The following is a 16,594-nucleotide window of genomic DNA, read 5'->3' on the forward strand; positions in this document are numbered from 1 at the left end:
CCTGGGCCGAAGGCAGACGCTCAACCGCTGAGCTACCCAGGTGTCCCTAAAAGCCTTTTAATATTCATTTCTTTTTTTTTTTAAATTTTATTTATTTATGATAGTCATACAGAGAGAAAGAGAGAGAGGCAGAGACACAGGCAGAGGGAGAAGCAGGCTCCATGCACCGGGAGCCTGACGTGGGATTCGATCCCGGGTCTCCAGGATCGTGCCCTGGGCCAAAGGCAAGCGCCAAACCGCTGCGCCACCCAGGGATTCCTTAATATTCATTTCTAAACTGTTTTTGAAAGTCTACATTAATTATAGTTCTCCAGCAATTATTTCAATGCTCCCTCAGTTACTATTCTTCCATTAAAAAAGCACCACCTTACTATTACTAGTATGAGAGAAATAAAGTATCATTTTCTAACTATGAATTTTTATTGTCATTATTGAGATTAAACATTTTGTGATTCTTTTTGTACATATCACAATTTATCTTCTAAGTGTATCATTTTAACTCCCCTTTATAATTATTTTTTTTTAATTTTTTATTTATTTATGATAGTCACAGAGAGAGAGAGAGAGAGAGAGACAGAGACACAGGCGGAGGGAGAAGCAGGCTCCATGCACCGGGAGCCCGATGTGGGATTCGATCCCGGGTCTCCAGGATCACGCCCCGGGCCAAAGGCAGGCGCTGAACCGCTGCGCCACCCAGGGATCCCTTAACTCCCCTTTAGAAGTAGGCTTTTATCTTTAAAATACGGAGTTTGAATATTATGTGAATGTCAATGAATTTCAGAGGTCTTAGAACATTTCCTTCAAATGATTTGACATTTAATTCCAGTTTCTTTAGATACAGTCTGATTTACATTTAACTCTATCAGGTTATCACTGCCATAAGAATTTCCACATTTATACACATCCATATTTTCTATTTTTAAAGCTGATTTTTTTAGTTTTTCAGGTAAATAATCATATCATTTGCAAATAATCTTTTTTTTTTTTCCAGTATCAACTCCTTTCCCTCCCTTTAACAGACTCCCTGATAGCCTACTATATTCTGTGATTATATACAGGTTCAAGAACATAGCAGTAAACTAGATTGGCAAAGTCCTTGCCCTTGTTAAGCCTAAATTCTGGTGGAGTAGAGAGAATAATAAACAATTGATGAATATATAACTTTTAGGTAAAGAGGTGCTATGATTGTGAAAATGCAAGAAAGAATTTAAAAAGATACAGTAGTATAGTATATACAAGGCTACTTAGGAAAAGAGAAGCCTTCTGGGGGAAGGTATTTTAGCATATACCTGGAGAGAGAGAGAAAGAGAGAGAGAGAGAGAGAGAGAGAGGTGTGAAGATCTGAAATACAAAACAAACAAACCGTGTCAAGGTCTTCAGGTAGAAAGGAATGTGAATGCAATGAGCTGGAGACTCCGCCAAGCATGACTCCAAAATGTAGGTAATACTAATCACAACAATGACAACAATAATGGTAATAGAAGGTATCCTTATTTATAACATATTTTCATGAAATACTGGTTATTAATTGGCCTGAAAGAAATCGTAGCAGCCACAATTGTTGTAGGATAACAAAAGTACAGAAACTAGGCAAGAGTTCAGAATGTTGTCTCTCAAAATAAGGAAGTGGTCTACTCTTAACCAGTTTTAAGAGTTTTTTAAAAGTAAGGAATAGGAAAAAACAAAAAAAGTAAGGAATAGGTGTCATACTTTATGTTTTTACAGCATATATTAAAACAAGGGGAAAAGATTTCCCATGAGTTTGTGCTTTTAAAATAATTATGCTTAAGAATCATGGAGTAGTGCACAGATATGACTAGAAAAAGGTTAGCAATTAAAATACAAATATATTTAAAGACAGCAAAAACTCTAAGCTGCGTAAATTATATAATCCTCAAAGAGCTATTAATACCTTATATGAATGCTTTTGTCTATAATGTCCCCCAAAAAGAATAATGATAAAAATGAAATCAAATCCACATCTGCCTGATTTAAGCTTATGAAAACACTGAAATAACATCTGTAGAATTTATTAAGCTAGTGTTATACTTCAAAATAGCAAGTTCAGCATTTTTTTTAGGAAAATACATACATATATAGGAATCTCTTGAAATAAAATGCCTTGGAAAATAAGTAGTCCTAAAGAACTACTTAACAATTTAATTAGTACAGTCACATGAAAAACAGCTTCCCAAATACTTCTACAACCATGCATGTGATAGAGTTACATTTTATACTTTATGGATAAGGTAAATCAGGATGTTTTTTAATAAATGGCTTATGACTGACTCAATCACTGGCCAGTTTTTATCATAAATTATAATTTGAAATTATTTTGTTTCCAGAGAAAAAAATTACAAAAATATACCAGCCATTTGTTATGTTTAAAAGCTTTCTTGTCAATAGTTTTTATAATAAAATTGTTATTTGCAGATGATATACATAACTATTAAAAAAAAACCCAAGACAATCAAATGGAATAATATTACTATTGTTCATATTAGTAGTAAAATTTACTTAATATTTACTTTCTGGTCTTCTAAAAGTTTTGCATACAGTTATTTATTCAATCCTTATACCTACCCATGAGTCATGTACTCTTACTATTTTTATTTTATAGATGAAAAAGCTGAAACACACAGGGACTTAGTAACTTGCCCAAGGACAACTAGCTAGTAAGTCATGTGAGTGAGATATAAAATCAAATAGCAGAACCTACAGAACCTATGTTCCTGTTCCCAATTCAACAAAAGCTAGTAAGTGTTTTCTTAGGTAGTTGGTTATAAAACAAACACACACGAACTATTCATTACATCAACAAAAAACAATCAGATAAATTTAACAAAAATGGCAGCCATAAAACTCTACTTATTAAAAAAGCATAAATAAAAAAAAATAAAAAAGCATAAATAACAAAAGACAGACTTCTGATAATCAGCATAAATGTGCAATAGTCAAAAATATTTTTATAAAGAAGGATGTGAAAGACCTTACCTAAGATGTGAAAATTGTCTATAAAGCTACAGCAATTCAACTATGTTGTAGTTCTGCCATAGAATCAGTGTGAGAAACAGAACAAGAGTTTAGAAACAGGCCGAAGAATACATCAGACATTATATATATATTAAGAGAAGATTTCAAATAGCCTTAAATGGGGCAGTCTGGGTGGCTCAGCGGTTTAGCGCCACCTTCAGCCCAGGGCGTGATCCTGGAGACCGGGGATCCAGTCCCACGTCGGGTTCCTGGCATGGAGCCTGCTTCTCCCTCTGCCTGCCTGCTTGTCTCTCATGAACAAATAAAATCTTAAAAAAAAAAATAGCCTTAAATGAATGGTCTAACCTCAAGGGTGAACAAATTCCTCCCTATGTGAGAAATCTAGCACACTACTTGTATTTGTAGGGCACATGAACTAAGAATATTTACTTTAAAAAAAAAAGTTTTACTTTTTAAATGGTTATATAAATACCTACATAATTATCCTTTATTTAGCCTCTTGGCCCATAAAGCCTAAAATATTTATTACCTGGTCCTTTTTGGAAAAGTTTTCTAACCTGTGATCTAAAATATAACTGGTGTTGGGACAACTGGATATTAGACAACCTCACTAAGAGGGTGGGAGGAGTACAGGGGTAGAGATCCAGGCACTAATATTCACACCTTAAACCAAAAAACATTTTTTTGGAGGGGACGGGGGGGGGGGGGGGGGGGGGAGCTTGAGTGAGGCGTGAAGAGAGAGAATCTTAAGCATGCTCCACACTCAACGCACAGCCCCAGGCAGGGCTCAATCTCACCACCCTGAGATCATGACCTAGGCCAAAATCAAGAGTCAGATGCTTAACTAACTGACTCAGCCACCCAAGTGCCTCAACCAAAATACATTTCTAAGGGACCTAAGTTATATCTGAAGAATGAAGCACAAAATGCTAGAAGAAAGTAGTTGGAAAAAGTCTAAAGTATGGTCTCAAAAACGGAAACCACAAAAATAAAAAGACTGATGAGTCAAACTCAATTAAGAATGATAAATATTTTTATATTTAAAAAATCACTCATTAAACTGCAAGCAAAAACACTCGAAAAATATTTGTAACAAAGCACAAGAGACTATTAATTTATGGAAAATGCTGACAAATAAACAAGATTTGCCATCTCAATAGAAAAATAGAAAATGGCACCATGTGATCCCGGGACTCTGCATCAGGCTTCCTGCATGGAGCCTGCTTCTTCCTCTGCCTGTGTCTCTACCTCTCTCTCTGTGTCTCTCATGAATAAATAAGTGCAATAGAAAAGAAAGAAAAGAAAAGAAAAGAAAAGAAAAGAAAAGAAAAGAAAAGAAAAGAAAAGAAAAGAAAAGGAAAGAAAAGGAAAGAAAAGAAAGAAAAGAAAAGAAAAGAAAAGAAAAGAAAAGAAAAGAAAAGAAAAGAAAAGAAAGGCGGAAGGAAGGAAGGAAGGAAGGAAGGAAGGAAAGAAAGAAAGAAAGAAAGAAAGAAGAAAGAAAGACAAAGAAGAAAAGAAAGAAAGAAAGAATGAAAGAAAAGAAAGAAAATGGCACAAAAATAGGTAATCCACAAATGAAGAAAAACAAATGACCAGCAACTGTATGGAAAAGATATGTAACTACATGACTGCATATGTGTAAATTTAACAATGTCTTAAAGTATTTTTAAGGGGGGGTGGGGTACAAGGAAAAAGAATCTCAGCAGGTTCCAGGTCCAGCACAGAGCCCCAAGCAGGGCTAGACCTCATGACCCCCAGATCATGATCTGAGCCAGAATCAAGAGTCAGTCGGGCACTTAACTCACTGACCACCCAGGAACCCCTGTTTTAGTGTATTTTAAAACAGTAAGTTTCTTTTGTATACTGCAAAGACTTAAAGGTAACAACTGATGAGAGTAAAAACTGGTATATTTTTACTTTCTAGTAAAAAATATGTCGGGCAGCCCGGGTGGCTCAGCAGTTTAGGGCCTGCCTTTGGCCCTGGGCGTGATCTCGGAGACTCAAGATCGAGTCCCGCGTCGGGCTCCCTGCATGGAGCCTGCTTCTCCCTCTGCCTGTGTCTCTGCCTCTCTCTCTCTCTCTATCATAAATAAATAAAAATAAATCTTAAAAAGGGGGGGGGGTTGTAAAGCAAATCACTGTTATTTTTGTGACAAAGCTAAACAGGAATGGTAACCAACATATGTAAGTGTATTTAATCATTTTGACTAAGAACCTCTGATATACAGTATTTCTACTCTCTAGAAGACAGACATCTTTGTCATTCTCTATACATACTTTATTCCAGATTGCAGTGTGAAGGCTTATCTTCCTAATCAGAATGAGTGCTTTTCATCAATAAGTAATATTCCATTACTATTTTTTCCACAAAACTTAACTTGTACTATAGAATCACAGTAACATACACATAGATAAGTTTTATAGTTTTTGCAAAAACTATATCCCAAATTCTTTAACTACAAGATCAATACACAAACACAGAAACTTAAGAAAAAACAAATTCAATTATAATCTATATCCAAGAGCATATAGATGGGCAATAAGGTAACAGAAAATTAATTAGAGGACATTAGTCACCACATATTTGGAAGACTCCTAAGAACACAACTGATACATTGTTGCCAAAATGACAATTTTTGAATTAAAGGGGAGTAATACCACAATGGGGGGGGGGATCACCAGATTAAACAAATTTGTGAAATTCTAAGACATAGGAAGTGATTTACTAATGATCAACTTTAAAGAAAAATGAGAGCATTTGTTATATATCTTACAATTTTATAAATGCTTTAAATATCAGTAAGAATCTCATCAGGTTAATAACTAGAATAGATTGTTATAAAGAGGAGGGAAATTTGGAGCAGCATAAAGGGTTGAAAGGATAAAAAAAGTGGGTGGGTACAAAGTACAAAAATGCAACTGGTTTGACTACTACAATATATAGTGTATAATTTAAAGAAGCATGCTAGAATTTGGAAATAACCATTAATTTATTTTAAAATATTTTATCAATTTACTAATTATGACTTAGCTATGTTAAATCCTTTCAATCCAAATGGGATTACTGAACTACTCGCCTTCCAAAGCACTTAATTAATCCACACCTCTATATCACCTTCCATGTTTTGACCATAGTTCTTCAAAAATTTTTCTGTAGTAGCAACCCTATAGTTGAACAGAGGAGATGCTCTTACTAACTAAAGTTTAGGATTACAGCCTAAAGATTATACAACAAAGGTAAAATTTCATTGAATCTTCCTATTTTATCTTTAAATCTTGCAAATCTGCTTTCTACTCTATAGGCATATTTTAATATAAAAATACCAAGTTACTTCACAAGTTAAAAAAAACAACAACTGATGATCGAAAAGTGATAGGATGTTTACCTCTTGTCTTTGAGTAGTTCTTACAACAGTATTAACCATATCCCAACTTCAGAGGTATAGGACATTTTATCTCCCACTAATATGTAAGGGCATCATTTCTGTATCCCTAGGGCCTAGCACTGCGCCTAAAACACAGTCCCTCAAACAAAGATGGTACTCTGCATTTCACATACTGCTTTTCAGGAGCCAGAAAGAAACAGACATACACTGCTGAGTAAACACAATATAACTGATTAACTTACATCTTTTTCTGACCGATGTGGAAACATAGAAGACTGGCTGTAGTACATGTTTTCGTCATGGTAGTCACTGTCGACCCCCTCTACAAACTTCTTTCTTGAAGCACCAAACATGCTGTTTGTCACCTAAACAAAAAGATTGCTTTTATCAAAAGTAATATTTTGGAAGATCCCACGTTTTAACAAACTCCTATGTGGAAAACAGAAGATAAAAGAAGCAATGCTAAGATAAAGAAACAGATCAACTAAGGGAGGGCTAATGGGGCATGTGAAAAAGTCATAAATCTAACTATAAGAATACAGTATTATATTTTTGTTTCCAGGCTCTAAAAAGCAAGAGGAGAAACTTAATAAAGCCTATTTAATACAATAATTCCACTTACTTTAAAAGAAATATCATTTATTCTTGAAATCTGCAACCTCAAATATAACTTTCCCATACAAAGATCTTTAAAAAATTAACTTCAGGTTTAATTATTCAAAATCCTCACACATATCTTCAGTATTAGTATTTTGTCATCATTATGTCTAGTTTGTAAATGATCTGTTTTCCAGAGCATATCATCTTCACTCACAATCTAAGTTTATTGAGATGTATAGCACTTGAGTCAGCGAATAATGGCAAACCAGAAACTTTATCTCTAGCCACAAGGACCCACTTCACATAACAGTGACGTTTCATTTACCATCCTGGTTTAACTTTACAGTTTCTGTTACGTAACCTGCTTATTACTCTTGTTTTTTTAAGTCTTTACCACATTCAATATTAGTAATTTTGAACTAACACCAATACAAATAATTACTAAACCTATGCTAATTATCTTTTTTTTAAAGGCAGTGTTAGAAAATGGTCACATTTCTTTATTTTTTTAGGTAATTTCTCCACCCAATGTGAGGCTCGAACTCATGACCCCAAAATCAAGAGTCGCATGCTCTACTGAGCCAGGCAGGCACCCTGTGCTAATTTTTTCTCCTTAGGATGACCTCTTTATAAGGTTTCCAAAACTATCAACTGACTAGGTTATTTCTGGTCAATGTGTCTTCCAACAATGGTACTTTGTAGTCTGAAGTAAACTGAAATGTCACGATGGAAGACATTTGTAAAGACTTGACTACATAGTGACTACATCTTTTCACAAAAATTGTGGGGAAAAACTCACATCAAATTTGACATCTGTCTTGTACACTCATAGTGAATAAGGGTATTTTCTTCAATTATAAATAAGAAATGAACAACTTCTTTTACTTCACATTTCAAAATCAAACGTGTAGTTACTACTATTTATGGGTAGGCATGGTGAACCGATAAAGTTCCAGTCTTTAATGACCATATTTGACATACAAGTTTGTTGAAAGCACCAAACTATTTAATAATTGCTTTATATCTTATGGTCCCCTGTTAAGTTTTTAAGAAACTCAAATATTTAGCCATGCTTCCTTTTAAGGTCTGAGAAAAAGGTATTTAGTTAAATATGAGCAACAGTCTTATGACAATTTAGTGACTGTTTGGGGGTTATTAATTTCCTTAGTGTGAAATACAGAAAGTTATTTTTAAAGGGTTTATTTTTTTGTTAGAATATACTTAAACTTCTTTAGTAGTAGACTCCCTCGTAAATCTCATAGAAGCTCTTCTGTAATTCTGAATGTAATTTCAGGGAGTAGAATCCCACATGCCTATCCATCAACCCCCTAAGTAGTCTTTAACAGGAAAAAGAAGTGTTTTTTAAGGAGTTTTATTACAGAAAAGTAACAGTGGAAAAAGCACTTTAGTCTGCAATTAAGAGTCTTTACAGATGAGATTTTAAAAGTTTATTTTGTGAAAGTTAAGGATATATTTAATTCTCTTTAAAGGATCATTACTATTAAGTTCTAATTCTTAGAAAGGTAAACATGTGGAAATGGCATGATACCTAGAAAATTCAGTAAAATATCAGGAGACTACCAGGGTTACCTCTCATCAAATTATACACATATAAATCAACTCAAAGGATACAAAGTAAACTCTCGTTAACAATTTTTGTATGACATTTATCATCAAAACCATTATAGACTCCTAGAATTCCAAAATTGAAATTAACTGTATAGAATAAAAAACTTCATGTCAATATTGTGTAAAAGGCTTTACTGTTTGAAAGTAAACCATATGAAATCCCTCAAAGGAGAGCAGAAATGTTCCTCGTTCATTAATATAATTTTCCCACACTCACTGTGTGTGTGTAAGAGAGAGAGAGAAGGGAGGCAAGAGAAAGAGAAAATACCAGAAAGCAGAATTTCATTTTTGTTTTGTGTATTTCAACACAGAAATTATATAATCAGTTCAAATATGAATTATTCTTACATGCGTTCAGCAAAAAAAGAAAGGTAAGAGTGTTAATACTTTGCTTGCTCTCCAAACGCAACACCAGTCCAGGAATAAGTACCAAAATGAAATAAAGAATTATCTGATCCAGGGCAGAGAGAGAGAGAGAGAGAGAGAGAGAGAGAGAGAAAAGGAAAGAACAGAACTACACAGTAAGTTGTTCATAAAAGCTAGTTTACTTCATTTTTAAGAGTCTGTGCTTTATTCCACACAGAATGAGGCACTGGGGTAGTAAAAGTATTTTAGACAAGCCATGAAAGATGAAACTAGGAATTTAACAACCAAGCAGAGAAGTAAGGGAACCAACTACACAAAGACCTGTAGGAAGATTATTCAACAGACACAGAGAACAGCAAGATCCTCAGTGGTGTGACTCAAGCAGTAGGAACTTAGAAGTCAGTTACTGGTGGTCCCAAATCTTGCTGTGCCTTGCAGGCCCTGAGGGACTTTGAATTTTAATTTTATTCCATGTGAGACAGAAGTCTATAGGGCTTGGGGATAGTCTGAGTAACAATTTGACATATGTATTTTTTAACAACTACAGTTATTCTGTACGGAATGGACAGAAAAGAAGAAGGGAAGCAGGTGGTGAGAAATAATAGTAAATTAGACCACAGAGGTAGTGGTAGAAGTGGGGACAACATGGTTAGAAAAAGGATATATTCTGAGAGAGACCAGACACTAATGGATGGATGAATGGATGATACTAAAGGCTAAGGTATTTACATTATTTCCTGGAAGAGAGTAAGTAGTAACCAAAGGAATCTAGAAATCAATTTTTATCCATTTCAAAGAGGATATGACAAGAATATACTGAAATTACTGGTAATTTTAGCCATATATATTAAAGTCAATTTGGTAAATGGAAATTTAAAAAATAAAATCATACTACATTTTACATCATATAAACCATTCGTGAGAATCTTTAGTATATACCAATTTGTCAGCATTTTTTCAAGCAAACATATCAAGGGCTTACATCTACTTTGTTAACCGACTACCTTCTCTCTGGACTTTCATATCAGGAGAAGCAAAAAGTGAGATTTTACCAAGAAAGAATTTGATATGACATACGTATGTACCAAAAGCAGTTTCTTAAGCCTTTTTTGAACATAGGTCTAAAAGATTTAATAAAGACATTTTATCTTTCCTTTGATTCCACAAACTCTAATCAGAAAGATAAATATATAGGTTAGCTCACACTAATCTTATCATCCTAAGCACCCCCACCCCAAACCTCCTCCCACCACTCACCCTCCTTGCAAAAGAGTAGGTCTCAAAATGAAATAGTACAGAGAGGGGGATAAAGTGATAGGCAGAGTGGAAGCACCAAGCTGGCTGGATTTTCCCAGTATACTTCTTCATAATTTAATTTAGCTATGAATTCCTAAGGTATGACACCCTCAACATTTAAATATAGTATTTCAAACATAAATAAATACAGTATTACAAACTCAAATACAATAAATCAGAATCACACACACACAAAAAAAGTATTTGTAAAACCGTGTACTTAAGATAATCTAAACCAGTAACTTCAAAGACTAGTAAAGTGGCCACATGTGGAATGGATGACAATTAAAGAACAGAAGGAAAAAAAGCAAGGCCTGGAGCTTTTTAAAAAGTTCAGGGAAACAAAACTAGGACATCTTATAAATGAAAAACTTGAAAATATACATCTGAAAAAACCACATAGGAAAGGGTGAAAAACAGACTCAGATCATACCCAAGGCAGGATGAGATTTAATCTTACACATATTTCCTTCAGCAAGGCCTCTGGAGAGGAACTTACTCTGAAATCATTTATTGTCTATAATGCTGGCAAATGTTGGCCGGGGCATGGAATCCTATTCCCAGGGACAGAAACACATCCATGGCAGAGTGGTCCTTTTCCTGATAGCAAACAAATGTAGGTTGATTTCAAAATCTATCTCCAGGATTAACTCAAGGTTCTAGCAGCAAATTTTAAGGTACCCTAGACATTTCTACCTAAGAAGTACAATAAACTAAATCAGTATTTAAAATTGATTTTCCAAGTTATTTTCTCTTGTTTTGTTCTGTACATCCAAAGTTCTGTTCTTTCTTCAAAGTGGCATTCACATCTTTTTTTGCCATCCTTCCTATCATCATCTTAGTTTAAGCTCTAGATTAGTTCGGTTTAGCCTTCTGACTAGTATGCTTTCACATTTCAACGAACATGCTGAAGGGATACTATATGAACTATGCCAAAAACTGTCGTACAGTGAGGCACCTGGCTGGTTCAGTCAGTTAAGTGTCTGCCTTCAGCTCAGGTCGTGGTCCCAGGGTGGAATCCCTCTAACCTCTCGACCTGCACTAGCTTATGCTCTTTCTCTCAAATAAAATCTTTTTTTTTTTTTTTTAATTTTTTTTTATTTATTTATGATAGGCACACAGTGAGAGAGAGAGAGAGGCAGAGACACAGGCAGGGGGAGAAGCAGGCTCCATGCACCAGGAGCCCGACGTGGGATTCGATCCCGGGTCTCCAGGATCGCGCCCTGGGCCAAAGGCAGGCGCTAAACCGCTGCGCCACCCAGGGATCCCCTCTCAAATAAAATCTTAAAAAAAACCCCAAAAACCAAAAAACAAACAAACAAACAAACAAAACAGCTGTGGTAATGAATACAAAAGTAACAGCTCCGAGTCTTTTTTTAAAATTTTTTTAAAGATTTTACTTATTTATTCATGAGAGACTCACAGAAAGATGCAGAGACATAGACAAAGGGAGAAGCAGGCTGCCTCTGCAGAGCCCAATGTGGGATTTGATCCCAAGACCCCAGGATCACACCCTGAGTGGTAGGCAGTCGCTCAACCACTGGAGTCCTCAGCTCCAAGTACTGAACAAGTTAATAGTCTAGCTGGGAAACATACCTGTGAATAAACAATTACAATATGAAAATCTACACAGGTACTGAAAGCACAAATAAGGGAATATTTGTGTCTGAGGGAAACCGACTATACGATTTTATTATCAAAGAACTTACGTTACAAAGACTTAAGAAATTTTAAAAGTTGAAGTGTGGGGGGTGGGAGGTTGAAGCAAACTTTTCCTGTAAGAGACAGCATGTACAAGTGCTCAGAAGTGAGAGAAAGCCCACGAAACAAGACTTTCAATATAGCTAACACAAAAGATGTCTGGAAGGATTGTGATAGGTGGTAAGGAAAAGTAGGCTTGGTCTTCAATGCCAGGTTAAGAGGGCAAGAGTATAGGCAGGAAAACCAGGTACAAAAATCGAGGTGATGAACTAAGCAAGATTTCCCTTGACTAACAGTTTATTACGGCGCCATACTAATAACCACTACATTGACTCACTTTCATGTTCTCATCTCTTGTTAATTTCTCCTACCCAGAGGATACAGACCAAGAATCCTGAGATCCTGACCTTAACATAATTTTGTAGCAGTAATTCTCTCAAGACCCCAAACAAAACTTATGCCTCAGCTTAATTTGTTATTCACAGTTGTTCCTATTCATGTTAATCTCTGAAAAAATGCCATCTTTAACTTTTATGATCTTCAACAATTAAAACTCAAGCTGACTAGACTAACTTTAAATATTCACTGAAATTATCCTTATCTTTCCTAGCATAAGCATCTCCAATATTCTCCAAACAGATCTTTATTAGCCCATTCTTATTCCCCTCAAATCTACTCTCCCACATTAACCAAACTGAATTTTTAAAATGAAAATTTAGGGACACCTGTGTGGCTCAGTGGTTGAGCGTCTGCTTTTGACTCAAGGTGTGATCCCAGGGTCCAGAATCGAATCCCACATCGGGCTCCCTGCAGGGAGCCTGCTTCTCCCTCTGGCTAAGTCTCGGCCTCTCTCTGTGTGTCTCTCATGAATGAATCAATGAATAAATGAATGAAATGAAAATTTAATTGTTGTAGCCCTATTGATCAAAATGCCTCAACAGATTCCTAAAACAATAATAAGGCTTACAAGGTCCTCTGTAAACTCTGACCCGTAACTCTCTCCACAGGTACCCTTCCACAACTAAACTTGCCACACCTACACAAGATTTTTTTCCACCTCAGGGCCTTTGTATACGCTTATACCTCTATTTAGAATGTTCTTTCTTCCATTTGAAACTTTCACACTAAGTTAGGGCTCCTGATTTACAGTCATTGAAAATACTTTACCATAACTACAATCATACAATAACAAAAAAGAACTTTTATTGATCACTTACTATGTGCCAGGCAATATACTCTAAATGCTTTAAAATGTATTGCTCTATGCAATCCTCAAGTATTTACTTGTGTAGTTCTCATTTTTAGATGAGAAATGGAGAAGCTGGATAACACGCCCAAGGTCATACATCTGATGTGCCCAAGGTTCCATATCTGATAAGTGACAGAAATGGGATATGAATCCAGGCAATCTGCTGGAGTTCCCCTTTTTAACCACTATAATACAATGACTCTCACACATATAACTAATACTTTAAAGTGTGTATTCCCTCTAAATTGTAAGCTTCATGATGGGAATAGGAGTTAGGGGCAAAAGGAGAAGGGTGCTCATTTTGCAGTGAATATAGTAATGTTAGAATCAAATATCTGTGCATGTCAAAAAGATCTCTTTAGCTGAAAAATGAGAATGAACTGACTAGAAGAGGTATGTAAAATAAAAGCCACTCACTACCAAACTGACTGTACCCATTTTAGATAAAGTTCCATTAATTTTAGAAAAAAATTATGCTTACAAGAACATGATTACACCAATTAAAAAATAATTAAAAAGTAAAAGTTTCTGTATTCCAAATGAACTAATATTTTAAGTACTTTCTAAATACAGTGAAAATAATACAATCCTTCAGGGAATCAGGATTATAAAATCTCTAAATTTCATTATAAACTACTGAAATAGACACTGCAGCACTGAATGTGTAGCATACATCTATTAAATCACTTCAAATAAGAACAAATCCCTAATGGCAACTTCCTGTGGGTTCTCTAGTGTAGTCAGAAATTTTACTGTTAATATGCTGATATATGTGTCTCATTATAAAATCAACTATTTCACATTAAAGTATGAAGACTTTTCAATAGCCATTAATTTTTTTTTTCATTTCTAGCAACAGAATTTGCTTGAACTTTGTAATATAAAGGAAAAATTTGCCAAATATAAGTCATTCAATGCCTTGGAGGAGAGAGGAACAGACTGTTCCTTTCTTACAGTTTCCCTAAGGGAGTTTTTATTAATCCACTCTGATTGCTGAATACAGAATTTGACTTCTTCCTTTTGTTTCCCTCCCAATTTCCCATTCACTATCAGTAAACACTTCACAAACATATACACACAAAATTATCTGTTGTCTACAAGGTAAGCAGAAACTGGTAAAAAAAAATCAGTCAATTACCATTAATATTTACCAGCTTTATCAAATGTAGTGAATCAATATTTGAAACCAATCATGAAAAGCCATAATATCTCAAGATAATCTGGTATTTCTTCACAAACATATACACACAAAATTATCTGTTGTCTACAACATAAGCAGAAACTGGTAAAAAAAAAAAATCAGTCAATTACCATTAATATTTACCAACTTTATCAAGATGTAGTGAATCAACATTTGAAACCAATCATGAAAAGCCATAATATCTCAAGATAATCTGGTATTTTTACTATCTATTACAGAGAAGAGTGACAGACCAAACCTCACTGAGATACTGCCCAAATTTTGTGAAACTAGAACATTCCTAAATCAAATATTATACATGACAACCTAGAAAATAGTGAGAACCCAGGGAATTCTTGTTTTAGGAGTATTTTTCAGTAACAGGATTCTGAGCTACCAATTCTGTTTCACAACTATTATAAATAATCCTTATTTTATTTCATTCCTGAAAAACACTAAAAAAAAGAAATGGGCTTAAGTCAAGGACAAAAGGATACATACACTGGAAAAAAATTAAAATCTAGCTTCTCAAAAAACAAAGAACTCAACATCTGAGTATCTTTAAAAAAAAAATCTTTCTCTACTCATGTAAGAAACATACCACTCATGAAGTCCTACTTGTTCTAGAATAATGAATAATTTATGAATCTGCTTAGGATAGATCTAAGAAAAAGTGAAAGTTTAAGTAAATTTTAAAGGCAGAATTTCTAAACTCAACAACTTGAGCCAACAGCATAGAAATACATAAAAACAATTCACTTGAGTTTCAGCAAATGTAGAATGCCCAATAAATGAACAGTAAAAGCCTTAATGAATACTGAAAAGACAGTTTACAGGTAGATGCACAGGAAACATATGACTCTGGTTATAGAAACATGATTCAGCAAAAAACTAGGGGGCTATGTGAACATATCCACAGTCATCATTTTGGACAGCAGGTAAATATTCTGGCACAGAGTCCTTTCCTGGGGTTACAGGGATATTTTGTAAAAGGTCTTATCCAAACAAAACAAAACAAAACAAAACCAAACCCGGGTGGCACGTATCCAAGAAAAAAACAGAGGGCAAGCAAAGAGTGAGAAAAGAACACATTACTCTTCCTAATCCAAAAACCATCTACTAAATTCTGGTGTCTGAAGCTGCTTTACTCAGATCATATTCCCCAAAACCATGTACACCATGTCTTAAAATACACCCCCAAAATTTACAAATTCTCTAAAGTGTGTTATTGAGAGTCTATAAATGCCCCTATCAGTTTGACAAGTGAAAGGACATACAACAGCAGAAAATCTTTACATTTAAGATACAAAACAAATCCTGTAAGAGTAAGGGAAACTTCTTAATGAGAATATCTTAAACCAATCTTAAAAACCTTAAGAGAGAGGGACAGGAAGGGAGGAAGGGAAATCCAAAAGAAACTGGATGTATGATCTGCTTTGCCAAGGTACTATGCATTTCTACAAGGCTCCTAGTAAATTTAAAACAAAAACAACAAAACAAAACACACAACTCTAGAATTTAAGGGGAGAAAAGGAGGATAAATTGCTGAGGATTCCAGACTTTGAGGACCTAAAGTGCCAGTCAGCGTCTCAGTCCCTTTAAGCATGACATACTTTCTCTGAAGAAAGTTTAGCAATCATAGGCCATATTAAGTCTACTTTTCCTGGATATAATTTTGAATGTCTTGTTACGTGCAAAACAATGTAGAAATCACTTAATTAAGAATTATACAGGATCAATCTGGGAGAATGAAAGAAACAATATTTGAAGGCTTTCTGAAAAGCAAGAGCCTAAAAGAATAGTATTAGTAGTAAGCAAAGTAGTGCAGACCTAGGGTTACATTGCTACGAAATTATTTCCAATAAGTATACATTAAGGGAAAAAATATGTGATGTTAGATCATGATTTTCAGTACAATACAAAGAGAAAATGCCTGGAGTGTTAGAATTTCGCACACACACACACACACACACACACACACACACACAGGTGACCTTATTCATTCAAGAAATCTTTGCTGAACTTTTGTAGCAGACATTATGCCTTCATTGCTCCTACACTCATTTTTGTTAATCTCAAACCCTACGATGGTAGAAATGTTCCACTTTTCCGGTCTAGACTTCAGAAAAAAAGATATTTGAAGTTTCTATTCCTGCAGATATTAAAAATGCAGCTACTTGCCTAAAATCTCAA

The 16,594-nt window shown here is 34.9% G+C and overlaps 1 protein-coding gene across 6 annotated transcripts in view; it reads right to left on the reverse strand.

Moving 5' to 3' along the window:
• Positions 1-16,594, reverse strand: part of CNOT2 (CCR4-NOT transcription complex subunit 2) — a 118,890-nt gene that overhangs the window by 40,147 nt on the left and 62,149 nt on the right. For 4 of the 6 annotated variants that reach the window (XM_041754524.1, XM_041754527.1, XM_041754525.1 and 1 more), the window contains one exon: positions 6,623-6,745. In XM_041754524.1, coding sequence (XP_041610458.1) covers positions 6,623-6,745 — 123 coding nt within the window. Of the gene's footprint in view, positions 1-6,622; positions 6,746-10,770; positions 10,872-16,594 lie in introns of all 6 variants that reach the window. The other 2 variants (XM_041754529.1, XM_041754530.1) reach the window with 1 other exon arrangement.

This window comes from Vulpes lagopus, chromosome 5 (genome assembly GCF_018345385.1).
Source record: "Vulpes lagopus strain Blue_001 chromosome 5, ASM1834538v1, whole genome shotgun sequence".
NCBI classification, from domain to species: Eukaryota; Metazoa; Chordata; class Mammalia; order Carnivora; family Canidae; genus Vulpes; species Vulpes lagopus.